Here is an 18,590-nt window from a genome sequence, read left to right on the forward strand (position 1 = left end):
TCTCTTTAATGCAGATGGCTCATGGCATTCTTTTCTTCAGGCACATGGAAACTCACAGCCTTCACACCCTAAGTTGACTCGTAGCAGGAGGGACAAAATGGTGTGGGCCAATCCACCCGCTTTGTAGCCTTTCGTAGGTGATCATCATAATGTACCGAAAGGTGTAAATGTATTCTACTGTCTAAAACTTTCTTATTAAATGTTCTAGTTTGTTCTTATTATCTATTGTATTTCTCTATTTTGGGTAATAACAGATTAATTTATAATTGTACTGCCATTGTTGTTAACTTGTTTGACATGTGCGTGCTTCCATAGTACATGAGTTTTATCTCGGGAGCAAGGACGCTGAACCTACCTTCCACCTGCTGCGTATAAAGCACTCTCAATGAAACCGAAGCATATGTAAAAAGTCTGCTGCGACTAGCTAAGGACCTGCGCCAGAGGTTTTTCCAGAATTTGGAGGCAAAAAGATACTTCATCCACAATCTACTCTCGTATGGTCTTGTGTGAAATAAAGCCTCAATGAAGAGCTTATGCCAGAGGCTAAGGGCACTTTTAAAAAAAGTCTCTCTACGTGGCATTAATGCTGGAAGTTTAAGCAATATTTGAGTTTTATTGTCTGCTCTTTCACATTTTTTTGTTTTACTTTGAAAAACAAAAAAAAAATTAACTAGCCAGCTTGTGTCTTGCTGTTCCTTATATTCCAGTTTTGCTAAATATAAACATTAATAACACCAATCGATAGCTGTATGGCCCGAGTGTGGCCTATGTATTTATTGCAGACCTAATGGGACTTGATTGCAATTAGCTTTTTCCCAGTCACCTCCTCTTAGGTCCTTAAAAGGCCCTTAAAAACAATTCTTTTTTTTTTTTTTTTTTATGTTTTACAGGCAGACCAGTACATCTGCTATTATCAAAACAGTTTTTTTCTCTCGACCTTTTGTGCCAAGGATTCTGAGTACAATATGGCTTCGTCCATACGCACAAACTCAATTTACCACAATAGTCTTGCGACCTCGCATTGTTTCTGGGGCGGGGCGATGGTTGGTATCCACTTCATGCATTGCTATACATGGAGGGTTCTCACCCTCCAAATGTATTCCGTCCCGGGCCGGTTCCCAAACCGCGCTCCATCCAAAAATTGTCTGTTCGTTCATGGTTGTGAACTAAATACGCGAATCTTACCGGGATATTTTTAATGCAATCTTTGAAACGCAAATTAGGATACTTTTTAACTGCAATCTGTGAAATTTCTTTCCCCTCTGTTGACAGTCCATTCCACACCAAACTTGAGGCTTCAAAGTTAAAGAAATAAAAGTAACAGGGATGTGGATTTTTCTGTATGAATAGCGGATTTCCATATTTTCCACCTCTGCGTGAGGGATGGACCCAGGGGGGGTGATTCTTGACATGTAGATCCCGAGGTTTTTTTTTGGTTGTGGGGGGGGTTGTAGGGTTGGTTACTGCTGTGATGATTGAAATATGCCCATAATGACATTACGCTATTACCTAAATAAACTGCAGAAAGAAAGACATCATGGACGGAATGGTCCTGAGAGAGCGTTGCCCGAGTTCGCAGCGCCATCTGCAGGATAGTTAAGGCAATTCAAGATGCTTTCAACACACCAAATGGAGAGGCAGAATCATCTCTGAAACGTGTTACTTGACCCGGTGACTTTTTATGAATTGCGGTGAGAATTTGAAATTGGTAGTGCTGTCATAAAATTCACAACGGTTGTGCTGTAATTATATAATAGGCTGTAGTGTGGCTCGCTACATGTCTGCCGTTACAGTACTGTTTTCGGTTTCGATTGACTGTTAGTGCTGCGCTTGGTTTGAGCTGATTTAATTTGCATTGTGGACGCAACATGAACGAACACGTGGCGGTTCATCATGAGAACGCGTTTACCGCCTCCCTCTGTCACTGTCGTTTACAAAAGCCAAGGTTTCAGTGTCAACATAATCCTTCAGAAATCATTCGTAATATGCTGAGAAACATGTTCTCATTATTATAAATGTTAGAAACTGTTTTGCTGCTTAATATTTTTGTGGAAAACAATGATAACCACTCAAACATTTGTATAAGATTTTAAACAAGAGAGAGAAATTAATATTTTATACATCATGCCGAAAGTGACAAAAAGTGAGTGAAGTGAGTGAATTTAGTATTTAATGAAATGCAAATAATGTTGTTCATTACTTTATATTCATCAAAAAATCCTGAAAAATAAAGTGCATCAACATGTCCACACAAAATATGAAGCAGCAAAAAAAACATTAACATTGATATAATCAGATGTTGTGTTCTTGAGAGTCCAAATACATTGTAATGATTTCTGAAAGATCGGTGTGACACTGAAAACTGGAGTAGGAATATGAAGAAAATTCTGCTTTGCATCACAGGAATAACATTACATTGTTATAATGTATTACAATCTGAAAACTGTTTTTTGTATTTGTAATTGGTCTGAGGGCAGAAGAATCAGTTACTACTTCAAAATCATTAATAATTGTAATGTTTCTAAATTTTTGGCAGGTACTTTTATAATAATAATTATAATTCTATATACTTACTATAATATATGTATAGTACTTTATTATAATATTATATTGTTGTCATTATTATCAAATGTTGCTTTTTTATTTTTTACAGCACAGTATGTGTTTTTACAATATAAGATATATATTTTAATGTGCTAAAATATATATTTTTAATAATGAGTGATGGGGCTATGGATGTGGGCACTTGGAGTGTGGCGTGGTCAGATTTTTCTGTTTTGTCCCTAGTTGATCACATGCCTGAGTAATCCATATGAAATTGAGCAGTTTAAATCCAAGTCTCCTGAAGAGACATGATCACTTATGATGAACAGATTTAAATAAAGGGTTTTTATTCTGATATGAACACTGATCAGTTGCATCTACATTAAATTTGGTAAACACAAAGACTTGCTTGCTTGATGCACAGAAAACCAATCATGTTCTCACACCCGTCACAAAAGTATGACTGAGCTGCTGTCATTGTCATGAAAATACTAACATATGCTTTTAGGGTTTCATGACCCTTTAAAAGGCAAATCGCCTTGTGGTCCTGTGTTGTTATTAGTTTGAAGGGTTAGTTTTCACCCAACAATTAAAATTCTCTGTCATCATTTATTCATGTTTGTTCCAAACCCAGAAGGTTTTTGTTCATCTTTCGGAGCACAAATGAAGATTTTTAATATTCTCTCATCCTTGCAGGGTTCCCAATGTGAAAGTGAAAGTACTTGAATTTCAGACATGGATTCAAGGCCTGGAAAGTACTGAAAAAAACATAGGTCCTTTAAAAGTGCTTGAATTAAATTTGAAATAACATTTGTTTATGAAGGGATTAAAGTTTTCCGTCGCTACGACAGATTTCCTTTAATTGAAAAAAAAATTAGGAGAAAAGAAACATTTAGTTGTTGTTGTTGTTCTGGCAGCACACCAAAAATCATCCCCGCCATGGCTGCTGCTTCGCAGTGACAACATAGTGACGCCACTTGCTTCATTCAGTCGGGTTATTAGCAGAGAACATGGAAAAGGGCTTGAATATCAGCGTGGGATTTATTATTATATATTTATAATTGTTATTATTAATAATTCTACTCATTTCTGCAGGTTCCGCACTTAGAACGCAATGACAGATGAAGGAATGTATCATTTGCACATGCTTTTTGAGTCTTAAGAACTCACTCGCGCGCTCTCAGGTTTTCTGTGCACCCACAGATCGCGATAAGGAGAGTGACATCTTTTAATAGGTTATTAATAAGAGAGTTTTGCAAATGTCATATGATTTAACAAGTACTGCCTGATTTTGCTCTATTTCTTTAATGAAAATATTTCCAAATATAGTAACAGCTCAGCTGCTTCGCACTAATATTATATTGTATATAATTTTTGCACCATCATGGATCTGCTATCAATATTCGGGGCATTGAAATTGCATTTGAATGAGTGCTCGCTTAACACTTTTGTGATCACGCACACTCTGTGTATAGGGAGTAGCTATCTTAAAGTGCGTGCATAATTATTAGGCATGTTGATATTCTGATTATATTTTTTTTTTTTCACGCACATTTTACGCCAAATTCCAAACCACATAATCTTAATAACTACTATTATTTTTTTGTATTTAATCATTTAGAAGTTATATATAATTGTCCATGAAGGCTGGAAATGAAAAACTATTCCTTATTAAGGTGGTGCAGACATTAATAGGCTGGTTTTCTTTTTTGGGAAGAAATGAGCCAAAAAAGCAATTTGTTCACTCAGACTGAGAAGAGAAAAAATGATTAAAATCCCATAAAGAAATATTAAAAAACTAATGCAATACAGAAATTTTAAAGTTAAGGCATGACCATTGGTCCAGCAAAATTCTCAGTGGGTCAGCAGGGTCAGAAAAAAAAACAGGTTGAGAAGGAAAGACACGTTAACTACAAAACAATTAAGAAGTAATGTGAAGAATTAACTGCAACCTTGAGTCTCCAAAATTAGAAGGTGTCAGGTTCTCAGAGATATTGCTTGGGTAAAAAATCATAAAAAAAAAAAAAAAAAAAATCCCCTACTAAATAAGAATAACATTCTGAAGTGTTGTGAAATACATACAAGACTATTTTTATAGGCTTTATGAACAGATAAGTTTAGAGTGACTCTTGATGGACAAGCACCACATCCTCTTGTACCAACTGTTTGAAGAATTTATCTTCCAGAATCTGATAGTAAGTTTTAGGAGCTCATGTTTGTTAGTCTCTGCAAGACAGACTTTTCAGGATAGGAGATGGACTAAAAATTGCACTCCCAAAAACTACTGCAACATGGAGCCAAGGAGAGTAAAATGTAGAAACTTGTAAAAAAAAAAAAAAAAAAAAAAACAGCTTAGTGAAAAGCGTTTACAGTTTAAAAGCAAATAGAAAGTCCTATTTTTTTATTTTATTTTCTTTATATTTTTTGGCAGATTTGCATGTTCATTAAATATTTTCAAAATATTCAGCTGCATTCCTCTAGGTCAAATATAAAAAAAAATGGGATTTACAATAAAAAGTAATTTACAAAATTGTTTTGACGAGTTTATTTATTAATGAGTAACGTCTCTTTTGAGTGAATGTGCAAAAATTTTAACAGGTTTTACCATGTTATTACAATATTTAACCATTTTTTATTAATTAAAAAATCGAGAAATTCTTTCAAATTTAAATCTTGTACAAGAACTAAAGCAAAAACCAGTTTGATGCATATTTTATCAATATTTTAGAAATTGAATGTAATTATTACCAGTGCTGACTTCAGTGGATTTCATTAAATTCCTTTGAACACAACTGCTGAAAAATGGTCTAAATTTAAACCTACATATTCAAAACATTGTTACTCTGAAATTTTTAATGTAAATGTTAACTGTAAGTGAAATGTTAAGTAATGTAAGGTCTTTCAAAGCACTACATATGCTGGGGTGTGAATTTGATAGGTGCTTGATATAAAATAAATGGTGCTTTAAAAAGTCCTTGAACCTGGTGTTCATGAAAGAGTGGGAACCCTGTCCTTGATCAACGCTCATGCATGAAGCTCATCAAACATGGTAAATATGGATGCACAATTGTACTTTCTTGATGTGTGAGACAAAACCTCATTAGGCTTCTCTGTTTAACATATTTGATGAGCTCTGTGTATGTGCATTGCTCAATGTTTATATATGAATAAAAGCCAATAAAAATAAATAAATAAATGAGTTCATCATTTAAAGCAATCATGTCTCTTTAGAAGATTCAATTCATATGGTTTACTTTTTAAGTGTTTTTGTACTTTTTGATGCATGAAAGTTGGATGGACAATAATGATGTGTTCCAAAGATGAAAGGACTTTTTTGGGTTTACCCCATTACATGATAGTGAGGAAAGCAGGGCTTTACAATTGTTTTTCCCCGTAAGGAGGGCATTTTAAAAACTTTAAGGTCCCAGTGAAAAATTGAATAATGTGTTTTTCCTTAATAAAGGGATATACAGTGATATATATGAGGAGTTTATTTGCAAAGACAAATAACTCAATTTTTGTAGATTTTCACAAATTATGTTTTTTAATTGTGCATTCCAAAGTAATATCAATCAAACTGCATTTGGGTTGTATTGATTAATAAAAGCACAAAAATTACAGGTAACTTATAAAATTAAAGTTCATTAAAAGTATGTTTTTTATATATATAAAAGTTTTTTAGCAAAAGCAGATAACTCCACAATTCTTTTTTCAGATGGAAACAAAACCAAGTAATTGCTTTGTAATTGCTAAGTTAGAGGGACTTGGGGTTCTAATCCACCCTCGTATAGTTTTTTTCCCTCATTAAAACCAAATGTGTTCATCAGTAATGGTTTGTGTGTATTTTATTTTGTGATTTCACTGGAACGAATAGAGAGTCTCCACAACAGTTAGCAATAGACTGAAGTGCTCCTCTGTGACACCGGCATTGATAACAGCAGACAAAAGCAACACATTTCAGAGGCAGACAAAACTCCTCCCAGCTAGCACGTCTTCGAAGTGAATAGCAGCCTTGTCACCTGAGTTAAATACTGTGCCTTATTCGCAAAAATTGACTTATGGAGTTTTGTACATAAAAATGTGAACTCACGATGCCTTGACAGTGGACAAAACCAGCTTTTGCGACAAAAAGTATTTAGCGTTCAGAATGTGCTATGTGTGAAGAAAAATGCACGGCAGTCAGTTAATTTTTTTTAAACATGATGTTTATCATTTTTTTAAAATGAACTCTTCATATACACACATTTAGGTCCTTATATATTTGGACACGGGCACAATTTTTTATAATTTTAGCTGCTGACCAAAACATTCAAGTTACAGTTATATAGTATGGGCTTAAAGTGCACACTCTGAGCTTTAATTTGATGGTATTCTCATCGAAATCGGAGGACAGGTTAAGAAATGATAAGTATTTAGACATTAGAAATAGTAGCTTTAGAAAGAAATATTTTATTTGATTCAACATAAAATTTATTACACATAAACATTTAGGCTACAACGACCTTACATAAATGGAACATAAAAGAAGATAATTTGAGAGACATCTTTTCTTTTTTTTTTCTTTTTTCTTTTTTTTTGTTTATGCAGTGAAAGTCACTGGTAACCAAAATAGCTTTGTTTCCATTTTACTTCAGAATTCATTATATGTTCTATGTTAGAAAGTAGTTAGTTATTGTTTGAGTAAATGATGACATCATTTTTTGGGGGGTGAATTATCCCTTAAAAGGGATCATTTTTAAATCAATTAATTTATTTATTTTAAATGAAATAATACAATAATACTCTAAATAAGAATCTAAAGCTGCCAGAAGTTGGCGGTTAATGTCTTTATGAGTCATTCATTCAATTTGATCAAACGACTGATTCATTCAGGAATTGAGTAAACGGCTCTCTCTATGAATGGGCTTTTCTATCATTGATTCACCTGATTCATTCAAAACGCGGATTCATTCAGAAACTAAACACTGCTTTGTTGCTTGAAGACACACAACAATTATGCTATGGCTTTAGGTTTTTTTTTTTTTTTTTTTTTTTTTTTTTGGCAAAACTGAGCAAAAAAAGACAATATTGTGTTTAAAATATAACACAATATTAACTTCTTATTTACTTAACTGTTGTATAAAATCACATTTGCACTATTTGGGACAAACAGCACTCGTGAAATATTGCTCTTACTGCTCGTGTGATATCGCTGATCATATGATATAAATATGAGAACTGAGTTATTTGCATCATATTTGTCAACAGTCAAGTGTATGAAATATGAGATGACGTATGATGATGATGAAAGATGACGTACAGGTCTGGGGGTGGGGCTAATGCGCTAACTGTGTTTAAATATTTTAATCGGTTATTTTTTCATAACTGTCACACCCCTGAACTGTTTTCATTCCTCATGTTCTCTGTGTGACCTAGCTTCTGTCTCGTGTTGATTGTGTCATTATGTTCAGGTGTGTCTTGTCATTACCCTCATTAACGTTCCCCTTTTAAATTGCATTCTGTTCATTGTTTGGTTGTCCTGTCTCCTTTATTTGTGTTTCTGCCTTCTCCCTATGGATTAACCCTATGTGGATTATTAAAGACTTTGTATCATCATCTTTCTCGTTATGTCCTTCTCCCGCACCACACCGTGACAATAACTAATTAAGCATTAAACTGACAGGCCTAATATATATATATATATATATGTACACACACACCTACTGTAAATAATAACCTAAATTCTCTCCATTCTGTTTGGCAGATAAAGGAGGTAGACTGCAAAGAGGCTCTGGACATGATTTGTAATTTAGAGTCTGAGGAAGAGGAAAAGGGAGCTCTCAGTCTTTGTACTGCATTTTTCAAGCGCCAGCTTGTCAGTGGCGATGCTTATTGTGCCTGGTAAGCCCCTTGTTCTCACTCAAAATTTTCAGTCACTATACATTAGCTCTGCACTAATAATGTTAAAGTAAATGTGATCATGGTTTCGCCTGCTACAGTTAAAGGGTTCATATGATGCTGTTAAAAAGAACATTATTTTGTGTATTTGGTGTAATGAAATAAAAACATTATTTTCCACATACTGTTCATTATTGTTTCTCCTCTGCCCCTGAAAAGTTTCTGAAAAGTTTTTTATAAAGCTCATCGGTCTGAAAAGCGAGGTGTGCTCTGATTGGCCAGCTGTCCAGTGCTTTGTGATTGGCCGAATGCCTTAAGCGCGTGATGGAAATGTTACACCCCTTGTCATACTGTGATGTGTCTCCCAATTAGAACACTGGCGCGACAAGACAAAAACAATAAAACCCATTACAAACAAGCCATTTGTTGCATCAAGTGGGGTCATAATTACGGATTATAATGACTTGTACTGTGTTTTTACGCGTTGCGTTGCATCAAGCCGGGTAAACATAAAACCATGTCTGCATTTGTGATCGGAGAAACGACAAACAAGCGCTACCCTACACCAGCCTCGCGCCCCCCAGCTCTGCATATTTTGTTATTTTGTCTCTCTTTGTTAACACATCTGATTCAGATAATCAGCTCATTAGAAGTGAGCTCCATGCATGAACTGTGTTCCCATTGACATGGTCCCTACACATTGTTCATTGCTCCCTGAGCAGGGAAAATCTGTTGAAGTTTACCTCACTTCGGAACATTCATTCACGGATTTGCGCTGCGCAACGTCTTCACACACAGACAAGTGTGACATCATATACCTCTGTAAATAAATAAAATAGAAATTAATTTCTTGCACACTTCAGTGCACTTTGAATGGAACATATACGTTCGCTTCGAACTGAAATCATGGCAGAATATCCTGTGATGTCCACTTCGCAGGGCACTTTCATTCAAATAGAACAAATGTCTGAAGCCATAAGAGAAACATACAAAATGTGCAGAGTAGTGGGGTGCAAGGACTGGAATTGAGAACCGCTGTTCTACACTGCTCAAAACTCGCATTTGAATCATCAGTGGCAAATCCTTTACATATGTAAATGTACTTACAGACTGTGAGTCAGAAGCGCCGGCATTGTAGTCTTCTCTCCCAGGATCAGGAAACAGTCCTTCTAAATATTTGGGTTGAACTGTTCTGGAACAGTGTTGTAAATACAACTTAAAGGGTTAATTCACCCAAAAATTTAAATTATGTCATTAATGACTCACCCTCATGTCGTTCCAAACCTGTAAGACCTCCGTTCATCTTCGGAACACAGTTTAAGATATTTTAGATTTAGTCCGAGAGCTTTCTGTCCCTCCATTGAAAATGTATGTACGGTATACTCTCCATGTCCAGAAAATTAATAAAAACATCATCAAAGTAGTCCATGTGACATCAAAGGGTCAGTTAGAATTTGTTGAAGCATTGAAAATACATTTTGGTCCAAAAAGAACAAAAATTACGACTTTATTCAGCATTTTCTTCTCTTCCGGGTCTGTTGTGAGTGCGTTCATGACGCTGCTGACATATGACGCTGCTGACGTGTTTTCTGGTGTGCCCAATAACAAAGATAACACGTCAGCAACGTTGTACATCAGCAGCGTCAGTGCAGTGTTGTGAACGCACTCACAACAGACCCGGAAGAGAAGACAATGCTGAATAAAGTCGTAATTTTTGTGTGAACTAACCCTTTAACCACTGATTTCTAGTTGTGTCCTCTTTTGGAAGGCCAAACAAAGTATTTTCGCTTTCACAACGAAACAGCGTCTCCGCAACATGGCACTGGCGGCAAGCGAGAATCAAAGTTACACCTTCTTTCTTTGCGTGATCATTTGGGCGGTGTTATGCAAAGCTCCTGCATCATGACGTAGACATGTGGGGGCATGTTTAAACGAGGCATTTTAGGAGGGCGTGGACACGTCTGAACTTTTATAAAGAATATCTCTATGGGTTTGAGACTTTAGTCTTTGCATCTTTAGGGATCTTATCTATTCACAAACAACTCCAAAGAGAAAGGAAAACTTGAAATCACATCATATGACCCCTTTAACATAATTTTTCTTAAATTTGTTTCATTTTTTTACTTTTGTATTTTTAGTGGCACACTACAGTACACACAATTATTTGGCAAGTCAATATTCTGATCATGTATTTCTTCTAAGCACATTTACATATTTCAATTACATTAACCTTATTAATTTCTGTTAAGATATATACAGCGCACAGCATAAATGAGTACACCCCCTCTAATTAAATATAAAATATGTATTTTCTTAAAGGGGTGGTTTAATTATCAAGACATAGACACGCTGTGAATAAAAGATTTATTGTGCAGTTTAGACAGCTTGATTGATTTTAACAGGAGGTCTCTTGAGCTTGCATGAAAATAATTGAACAATTTTGAACAAATTATGATTATCATTTTATATTGTACATCTTACAGGGAGCTGACACTGTTTTGGAGTAAACTGCTTATACGGCTCGAATCAAAACAGGCCTTTTTGGAGCAATGCAGACTGTTAGCACGCCTCTCTGGGAGTGTGTACCATATTCTGCTCCTCATCAAAGTCATTCAGGCTGAGGTTAGAAAAGTTTTTGTTTTTATATCAATTTGTTTTGGAAATCAAGGCAATGGCATTAAGGTGACAGGTGACATTTTTGTTTTTCCTCAGGTTGAGAAAGGTGGACTTTCAGTGTGCATCGAAATGTGCATTCAAGCACTAAAAATGGGAGTCAATGATAACGAGGGTTGCAATATCTCCATCTGCAAAACAATCTCTTGTTTGCTGCCTTTAGACTTGGAAGTAAAACAGGCTTGTCAACTCACTGAGTTCCTGATAAAGCCATCTTTGGATTCTTATTATGCTGTTGAGACTCTCTTTAATGAGCTTGACCAAAAACTTGAGCAGGATGATCCACCGATTCTAAATTCACTACGCTGTGACCTGTTGTTGGCCTTAAAGACTAAGTGGCCTTTCGATCCAGAGTTCTGGGACTGGAAAACCCTAAAACGTCAATGCCTTGCTTTGATGGGTCAGGAGGCAGCAGCTATATTGTCTACTGACAAATTTACTGACAGTGAAGACAATGAAGTCCATGACCTTGATGAGAAATATTTTAGACATCTGCATTTTACCCATAGTCCTACTTATGAACTCAGTGAGGTTGAAGAAGAAAGAAAGAAGAAAAAGGAAATGAAGAAGATGAAAGAGAGGGGATTTGTTTCTGCTCGATTCCGGAACTGGCAGGCTTATATGCAGTATTGTATTTTGTGTGATAAAGAGTTCCTTGGACACAGGATTGTGAAGCATGCATTGAAGCATTTACAATATTGTATTTTTCGTTTTTCAATGTTTGGTTTTACTTTTGAAACTAAAGCAATTCTAGAGCCTCATGTGGCATCACATGTGAAACAGTCATGTAAGGAGCGCCTTGCTGCTATGGGTGTGAGCAAGAAACGTCCCAGTTCTGACACCAAGTTAACACCAGCTAGCAGTACTTCGAGCAGAGCAGAAGAGCACTACAGCAGAGAAGAGCACTACAGCAAAACTTCTGCAAAAGTTAGCCAAGGGACAATTTGCAATAATTTGTGTGCTTCAAATGGTAGTCCAATCACAGATGTGAAAAGTAAAATTAAGTCGTCATCCCCAAAACAGGGTAACCCTATTCGTGATGTTAACAACACTAAACTTTGTTCCTGCCCTGTAACAAGCTGTCAGAAAGTTTTTAAGTACTTCAGGAATTTGGTTGCACATGTTAGGGCCCACAAAAATGAGCGGGAAGCAACACATTTCCTTGAAATACAGAGCCAAAAGGCTTTGTGCCAATATTGTCATCGCCAGTTTGTTAATGTGACCCATCTTAATGATCACTTACAGATGCATTGTGGTGAGAAGCCATATTTTTGCATTCAGCTTGAATGTAACTGCAGCTTTTCCTCTCATGCTGAGCTTCTGATACACAGAAAAGAACATGCTGAATTTAAGGCACAGTGCGCATATCCAAATTGTGAGAGAATATTCAAAGAGACATACTTGCTATATGATCATGAAGCACAGCACTACATGTCGTTCTCCTGCAAAAGTCATAACTGTGACAAGATGTTCTACACCCTGTCTGAGCTAAAATTGCATCAGAAAAGACACACAAAGCAGGACCGCTCTGCTGTTGATGTTCACTTACCTTCTCAACTGGAATTACCACCTTCGACTTCTCCTGCCTTAGAGTTGCCTCCAAGCCAAATTAAAGAGGTTTCTCAAGAGTCTACCCCAGTAGAAATGAAGTGCACAGTTGAAAATATAGTAGACACTCATGATCCCACAGAACAACCAAAGCACCTTGTATCAGGAGCAGCTCGGTTGACAGTAAGCAAAAATAATTCCCAAACTAACGCTACTCAGCCTGATGGATCTAAGACATCTCATTGTCTTGGGAGAACAAAGCAATTGCATCTTGAATCATGCTATGTAAAACTGCAGCCTATTCCCATCAAGTGCAATGATCCAATATATTTAAATGCTCTAAAGGATGCTGACAGTGAAACTCAAACACTCTTGAAAGACAAGAAATTGTTTTCTTTCCCTCAGAGTCAGCTTGAGCCTTCAACATTGAAGTTATCTCCCTCTGTGACAAAAGCCAGCAGAGAAGAAGGTCTGACTCATGTGTGTCCATTCGAAACCTGTACACGGAAATACAGCACCTCAAAAAGTTTATCGAGACATGTCAAAAATGTTCATTCGGAGGCCTTTGAGGAGTGGAAGCTGTCAAAGAAGTACAAACGGATTGCAGAAATTGCTGCAAAAAAATCTTCTGAGCACACAACCGCTAGTTCTCAGAGACCAAAATGGACAAGCCGTTCCAAACAAACTGAACATACTGCATTTCTGGACTCAGTGATTCAAAGTCCTTCTTCTGCTTTGTCCAATCTCAATAGTATTCAGTCTGCAAGTGCCAAGTTTTGCTCTCAGCTTGAAAACACTCACAGTGCAACATCACCAGACACAACAGGTCTGATGCAGTTACCAGTAACTCAGACATGGGAAACACCCTCAATGGAAAATTTGGATTCAGGTTTTTCTGTAAATGATCCTTACCACTCTACTATTTTATCTGACAACCAACACACAAACCCATCATACCATTCTGACACAGTATTAAATTACGCATCTCCCTCATCTTACGATAACATCATCCCCCTTACTGTGAATGCCCACACACCCTCCAGTGTGATGAATGAAGCCTCAAAATATGTGTCAAGCTCTCTTAGAGTACTACATGCACTTAACAGCGATCAGACTTGTGACTTGTCACAGGTTGAGTCAAGTGTTAATCCTGGATTCAGTCAAATTGGACAAAACCATCTCAATGATATGTCCATCAGCACTGGTTTGCTGCAAACAGGATCTTTGTCTGGGCACAATGTCAGTCTATATTTTTCAACTTTGTCTTCCGAGGAAAGTCCTACTTCAGTGCAGCCTTTGGCAAATTCAAAGAAAGAAAGGAAAATCGACACTGATAGTACCGATGCATTATTCTCATCAGATACCAAATGTTTGTCGAATCTTTTAAAACCTCAATTTAATGAATCGGGAGAAGATTTCTTTGGTGATGCCCCCCTGACTGATGAGAAAAATCCAGAAGATTTTTGTAATCATGAGCTGTCACAGGAAGGAACTGAAGGAATAGCTTCAGATGACCAGAACATTTCAGGTTTTGGAGAAACTGGGAAATCCAAAAGAATGAAATCATCTAAGAGAACAAAATGGCCTGCCATAATACAGGATGGGAAAGTCATTTGCTGCAGGTGCTATAGAGAGTTTTCAAGCACAAAGTCACTAGGAGGTCATTTATCAAAACGTTCTCAGTGCAAACCTGTAGATGAAATTGATCTTACTGCTGATTTACCAGTATCATTTCTTGATTTTCTGAATGATCCTGACATTTCAATGGTGCAAATGCCTCTCCCTGCGAATGACATACATGAGCACAATGACAAATCCTGCATCTATGCACCATCAGAATCAAATATCTTTAATGGGAACACTTTAATAAGCATGCATAGCACGGACAGCCTCCAGAACTCTAATATGTCCTCTCAAGACCCCTCTGAAATTACTAGAAATTACAGTTTCTTCCATCCACCTGTAACAAACACAGGCACAGAAATCAAATCTGAAGCTGAACTCACCCCTGCAAATACTGGTGAAGATGGCAAAATGATAGAAATTGAAAGGGCACTACAACGACTTGATTTAGTTGATATACTTAGTCAAGACAAATGTGTATCTGTGCACACTAACCTGCATGATCTAAGCTCTGAAGCTGTCACCAGAAATGATCAGTTTCCCACAATTAAAGATGCTGTACAAAACGAGCAGAAATGCATTTTAAAGCCCTTTAGATGTAAAGAAGGCTGTGATTATGGAGCAATGACAAAAGAAGCTTTATTTAAACACCTTAGCCGTGTACATGATTACAGTGAGGAAAGGATAAATGAAATGAAGAAAAACCCTGACAAATTAGCACCTTATAACTGTCATCTATGTTCCAAGACATTTACCAGAACCACAGGCCTTAAAATTCACTACAAAAATGTCCACCATTTTTCAAAAGAGGAAATGTCTGGCTTGAAAATCGGTCTTGGTTATAGAAAGATCAGAAAATCAACAGAGAATGTGTCAGAAAGTGCGCATAGCAGTCTCATCATTGACCAGGGAAAAGACTCCCTGTCAGAACAGTCTCAATCCCAGATCAGTACAAATTTGACAGTTACATCTGTTGATTCCAATGTTAAAGGAAAAGCCAGCATCATTGCCAAAAGAAAAAAAAAATGCCCCACTCAAAACTCCCTTACAGTTGCCAGCACTGACACCTCCAGGACTATGGAAGCGTCACAGAAAAATGTAGTAAATCTTGATGGGCTTTCATCTACAAATGTAAAACTAGAAAGCCCCTCTCTGACTGAAGAGAATCGTGTTATTGAATTAAATGAGCCAGGTATATTTGCAGTGCAAGAGCTGAGTGGTGGAAGTCCGTATCTCTTTGACACACTTAATGCTCCAGACAAAAGAACAGCATATGCAACTCCACAATCTAACAGAGAAATTGAGACAAATTCAAATGTGATGGTTGATCTTAAAAAGAAAGCTGAAATGCCAGTAGACAATATCGATTTTGGTGATTCAAGTGATGCACAAATTATGTACCGTCCATACCGATGTGTGCATGAAGGATGTGTGGCTGCCTTTTCAATCCAACAAAATCTTATTCTCCATTATAGGGCTATGCATCAATCAGAATGTGATGACAAAAACAGTGCTAAAGAAACTAATGGAGTTGTCCAAGTGCAGGAATATAGATGCCAAGTCAAACAATGCTCCAAAGTAGTGTCAAAAGTTACCAGTTTGTTGAAACACTATCTTTTACTCCATAGATGCACATTGGAAAAGGCAAGTGCATTGTTATCCGGTGTTGAGGTAGGCACGTTTCAGTGTGACCAGTCAAAATGTTCTGCTCACTTCACGTGTCATTTGAAGTACATAGATCATATCAAAAATGATCACAAAGCAATAAAGGTTTCAGCAGATGGGGACTTCGAGAGCGTGGACCTCACATTCAGATGTCAGTTCGAAGGTTGTGACAGGGTATATACAACCAAGTCAAACCTTCTTCGACACCTTATGAAGAAACACAATGCTACTTTTGAAACTATGAAAGAGAAACAAGAAAATGGGATTGGGGATGATGTTCAGGCAAAAATGTTAAGTGCAGGTTCTAACAATGGAAAAGAGAATATTGCAAATAACAACATTAAAATGAAGAGGAAGAATTCAAAAAAGAAAGAGGACAAGGCCCAGAACCATTGGATGATGGTAGCAAAGCCTGCTCTTAAATCCACAGATGAAGCATCTGCCTTGTGCAATGAAAGACTTCCTTTACAGTACCCGTGCATGATTGAGAGTTGTGATTCAGTAATGAGTGCTGAGCACAGTATAATAAAACATTACACCACTCACGGTCTCACAGAACGGTATATTGAGGATCAGAGAAGCCAGTTCATATTTTGCAAGAAAAGCAATGAGATGCCCAGAGCAGATAATACCTCAAAGATTTTTGAGGTTGCAGAAACAGTCTTTGATGGAGATCAAACAGAGAATTCAAAGGTCAGTTCTCAAGATGTAGGCCCAGAGCCTGCAACGGAGGATGTAGTTAATGAAAATTTCGCTTCCACAACCAAGCCAGTAATCAAACGGAAAAGGGGTCGTCCACGGAAGTCAGAATGTAGAAACAAAATCAGTGTCGAGAGAAAAAAAAGTCTGCGGAACTGCTCTGCTGAGCATGTTAAATGTTTGCTGACAGTCTCAGGTTCCATATTGAACTCGTCAAACTCTCAAGGGAACCATGTAGATAATGAAGTTGCACTAAAACTTTATAAGCCTTCAGAGTTTGAGACATCCGTCCTGAAGTTCAGTGAAGACTCTCTATCCAATCCATCAAAACGACAGCGAACACTTCAACCAATCATCCCAGAGAGAGATCAAGTCCAATGCATTGTTAATTTCAGAAATCCACTTAAGATTGAGACTGTGGAGAATGTTAAAATTGTTATGTATGAAAACCTATCCACTTCTTCTGAACTTCTTCTAAAGCAACTTCAAGATATGCAGCCTATGGTTATCCTGACAAAGGGGCTGCACAGTTGATGGTTAGATGGTTATGCATATATTAATCAAGGCCTTGTTCTCAGGACCACATACTGTGTCACATGCTGCTGACAGGTGCATCCAGTTACACTCTTGCATTTATAGTAGTTCCAACACCTTGTTTGTTAATGGATTTTGATTAGTGCTTTAAAAGAAGAATAGAAAAACTTTTGTACAATATTTAACATTTTGATGTACCATTATTATGGTTGTGTTACAATACCATTTTGTATTTCTGAAATTCTCTGATAAAAATTAGATGAAAACATTTTTAAAAATGTACAATTTTATGTAGGATGTAAAAGTTATGATATATCCCTGTGGGACTGTATTCTTTTTTCCCTTTTGCTGTTGTTGTTGTTGTTGAAAGTATTTATTTTTAACTTAACGTTAGCCTGTCAATGTACTTGTCTTCCACCTTACATTCAATTTAAGTAAACTGAATGCTCTGTGTAAATTGTGGCATCCACATGACTACTTAGTGTTGGACTGTGGTGTTTGCAGTTCTGAGGTTTTTTTCACCAGAATTCAAGAATGAGGTGAAATGTTTGTGGACATTCAATATAGCACAGAAATGAAGGACAAAGTACAGATTAAGGAGGGGGAAAAATAAAGATATTAAAAGAATTTACAAGTACACAGTTTGTGTGTGTGTGTGTGTGTGTGTGTGTGTGTGTGTGTGTGTGTGTGTGTGTGTGTGTGTGTGTGTGTGTGTGTGTGTGTGTGTGTGTGTGTGTGTGTGTGTGTGTGTGTGTGTGTGTGTGTGTGTGTGTGTGTGTGTGTGATTTTACAATAAAAATATGCGCTCTAAGGATGGACTTGAAGCAACAAACAAGACACAAATCAAACTTAGTGGCAGAATCAAATAAGGAATGTGAATGCAGCTGCTCTGATATCACAAACACTGCTATGGAACATCAGGATTACTCTAGTCTATCTTGAGTACACCTCAACAAGGTCAGTCCCTTCTCAGCGTTTGGTTTTGTTGAAGTGGTGGTTTGTTTGGTGTGTCTAGAGCGTTTTGGACTGCGGTCAGGCCAGCCTCCACTTTGAAAAACACGGTCATTCTAGCCGCCACGTTATTTTGTGGTGGGCGCATATACTACTCTTTACGGTAATAGCGCGTAATACCCCAGATCAGACGAAAAGTCATCTTTGGCTTTCATTTATTGAGCCAGTTTCTCTGCACATATTGAAGGAATGAATTAAAAAAAGGCCTGATATGAATGACATCAATTAATAAATCATTTTAAAAAAGGTTTTATATTAAATCAATACATTAATTCATTCATTCATTCATTCATTAATTAAAAAGGCCTGATATGAATGATTGATAAATAAATTAATTAATTAATTAATTAAAAAAACAGATTAAACATTACATAATAAAAGCCCTCCAAAAATCTCATATTTCACCTGTTCTGCCT

The 18,590-nt window shown here is 36.8% G+C and overlaps 1 protein-coding gene across 2 annotated transcripts in view; it reads left to right on the forward strand.

Annotated features, from left to right (window-relative positions):
- Positions 1-17,800, forward strand: part of LOC109081152 (zinc finger protein 292-like) — a 55,592-nt gene extending 37,792 nt beyond the window's left edge. For both annotated transcript variants that reach the window (XM_042742814.1, XM_042742815.1), the window contains exons 6-8: positions 8,288-8,424; positions 10,905-11,043; positions 11,134-17,800. In XM_042742814.1, the coding sequence (XP_042598748.1) occupies positions 8,288-8,424; positions 10,905-11,043; positions 11,134-17,163 (6,306 nt within the window). In that variant the 3' untranslated portion in view covers positions 17,164-17,800. The remainder of the gene's footprint in view (positions 1-8,287; positions 8,425-10,904; positions 11,044-11,133) is intronic.
- Positions 17,801-18,590: the final 790 nt, after the last annotated feature.

This window comes from Cyprinus carpio, chromosome B17, assembly GCF_018340385.1.
Source record: "Cyprinus carpio isolate SPL01 chromosome B17, ASM1834038v1, whole genome shotgun sequence".
Taxonomy (NCBI): Eukaryota; Metazoa; Chordata; class Actinopteri; order Cypriniformes; family Cyprinidae; genus Cyprinus; species Cyprinus carpio.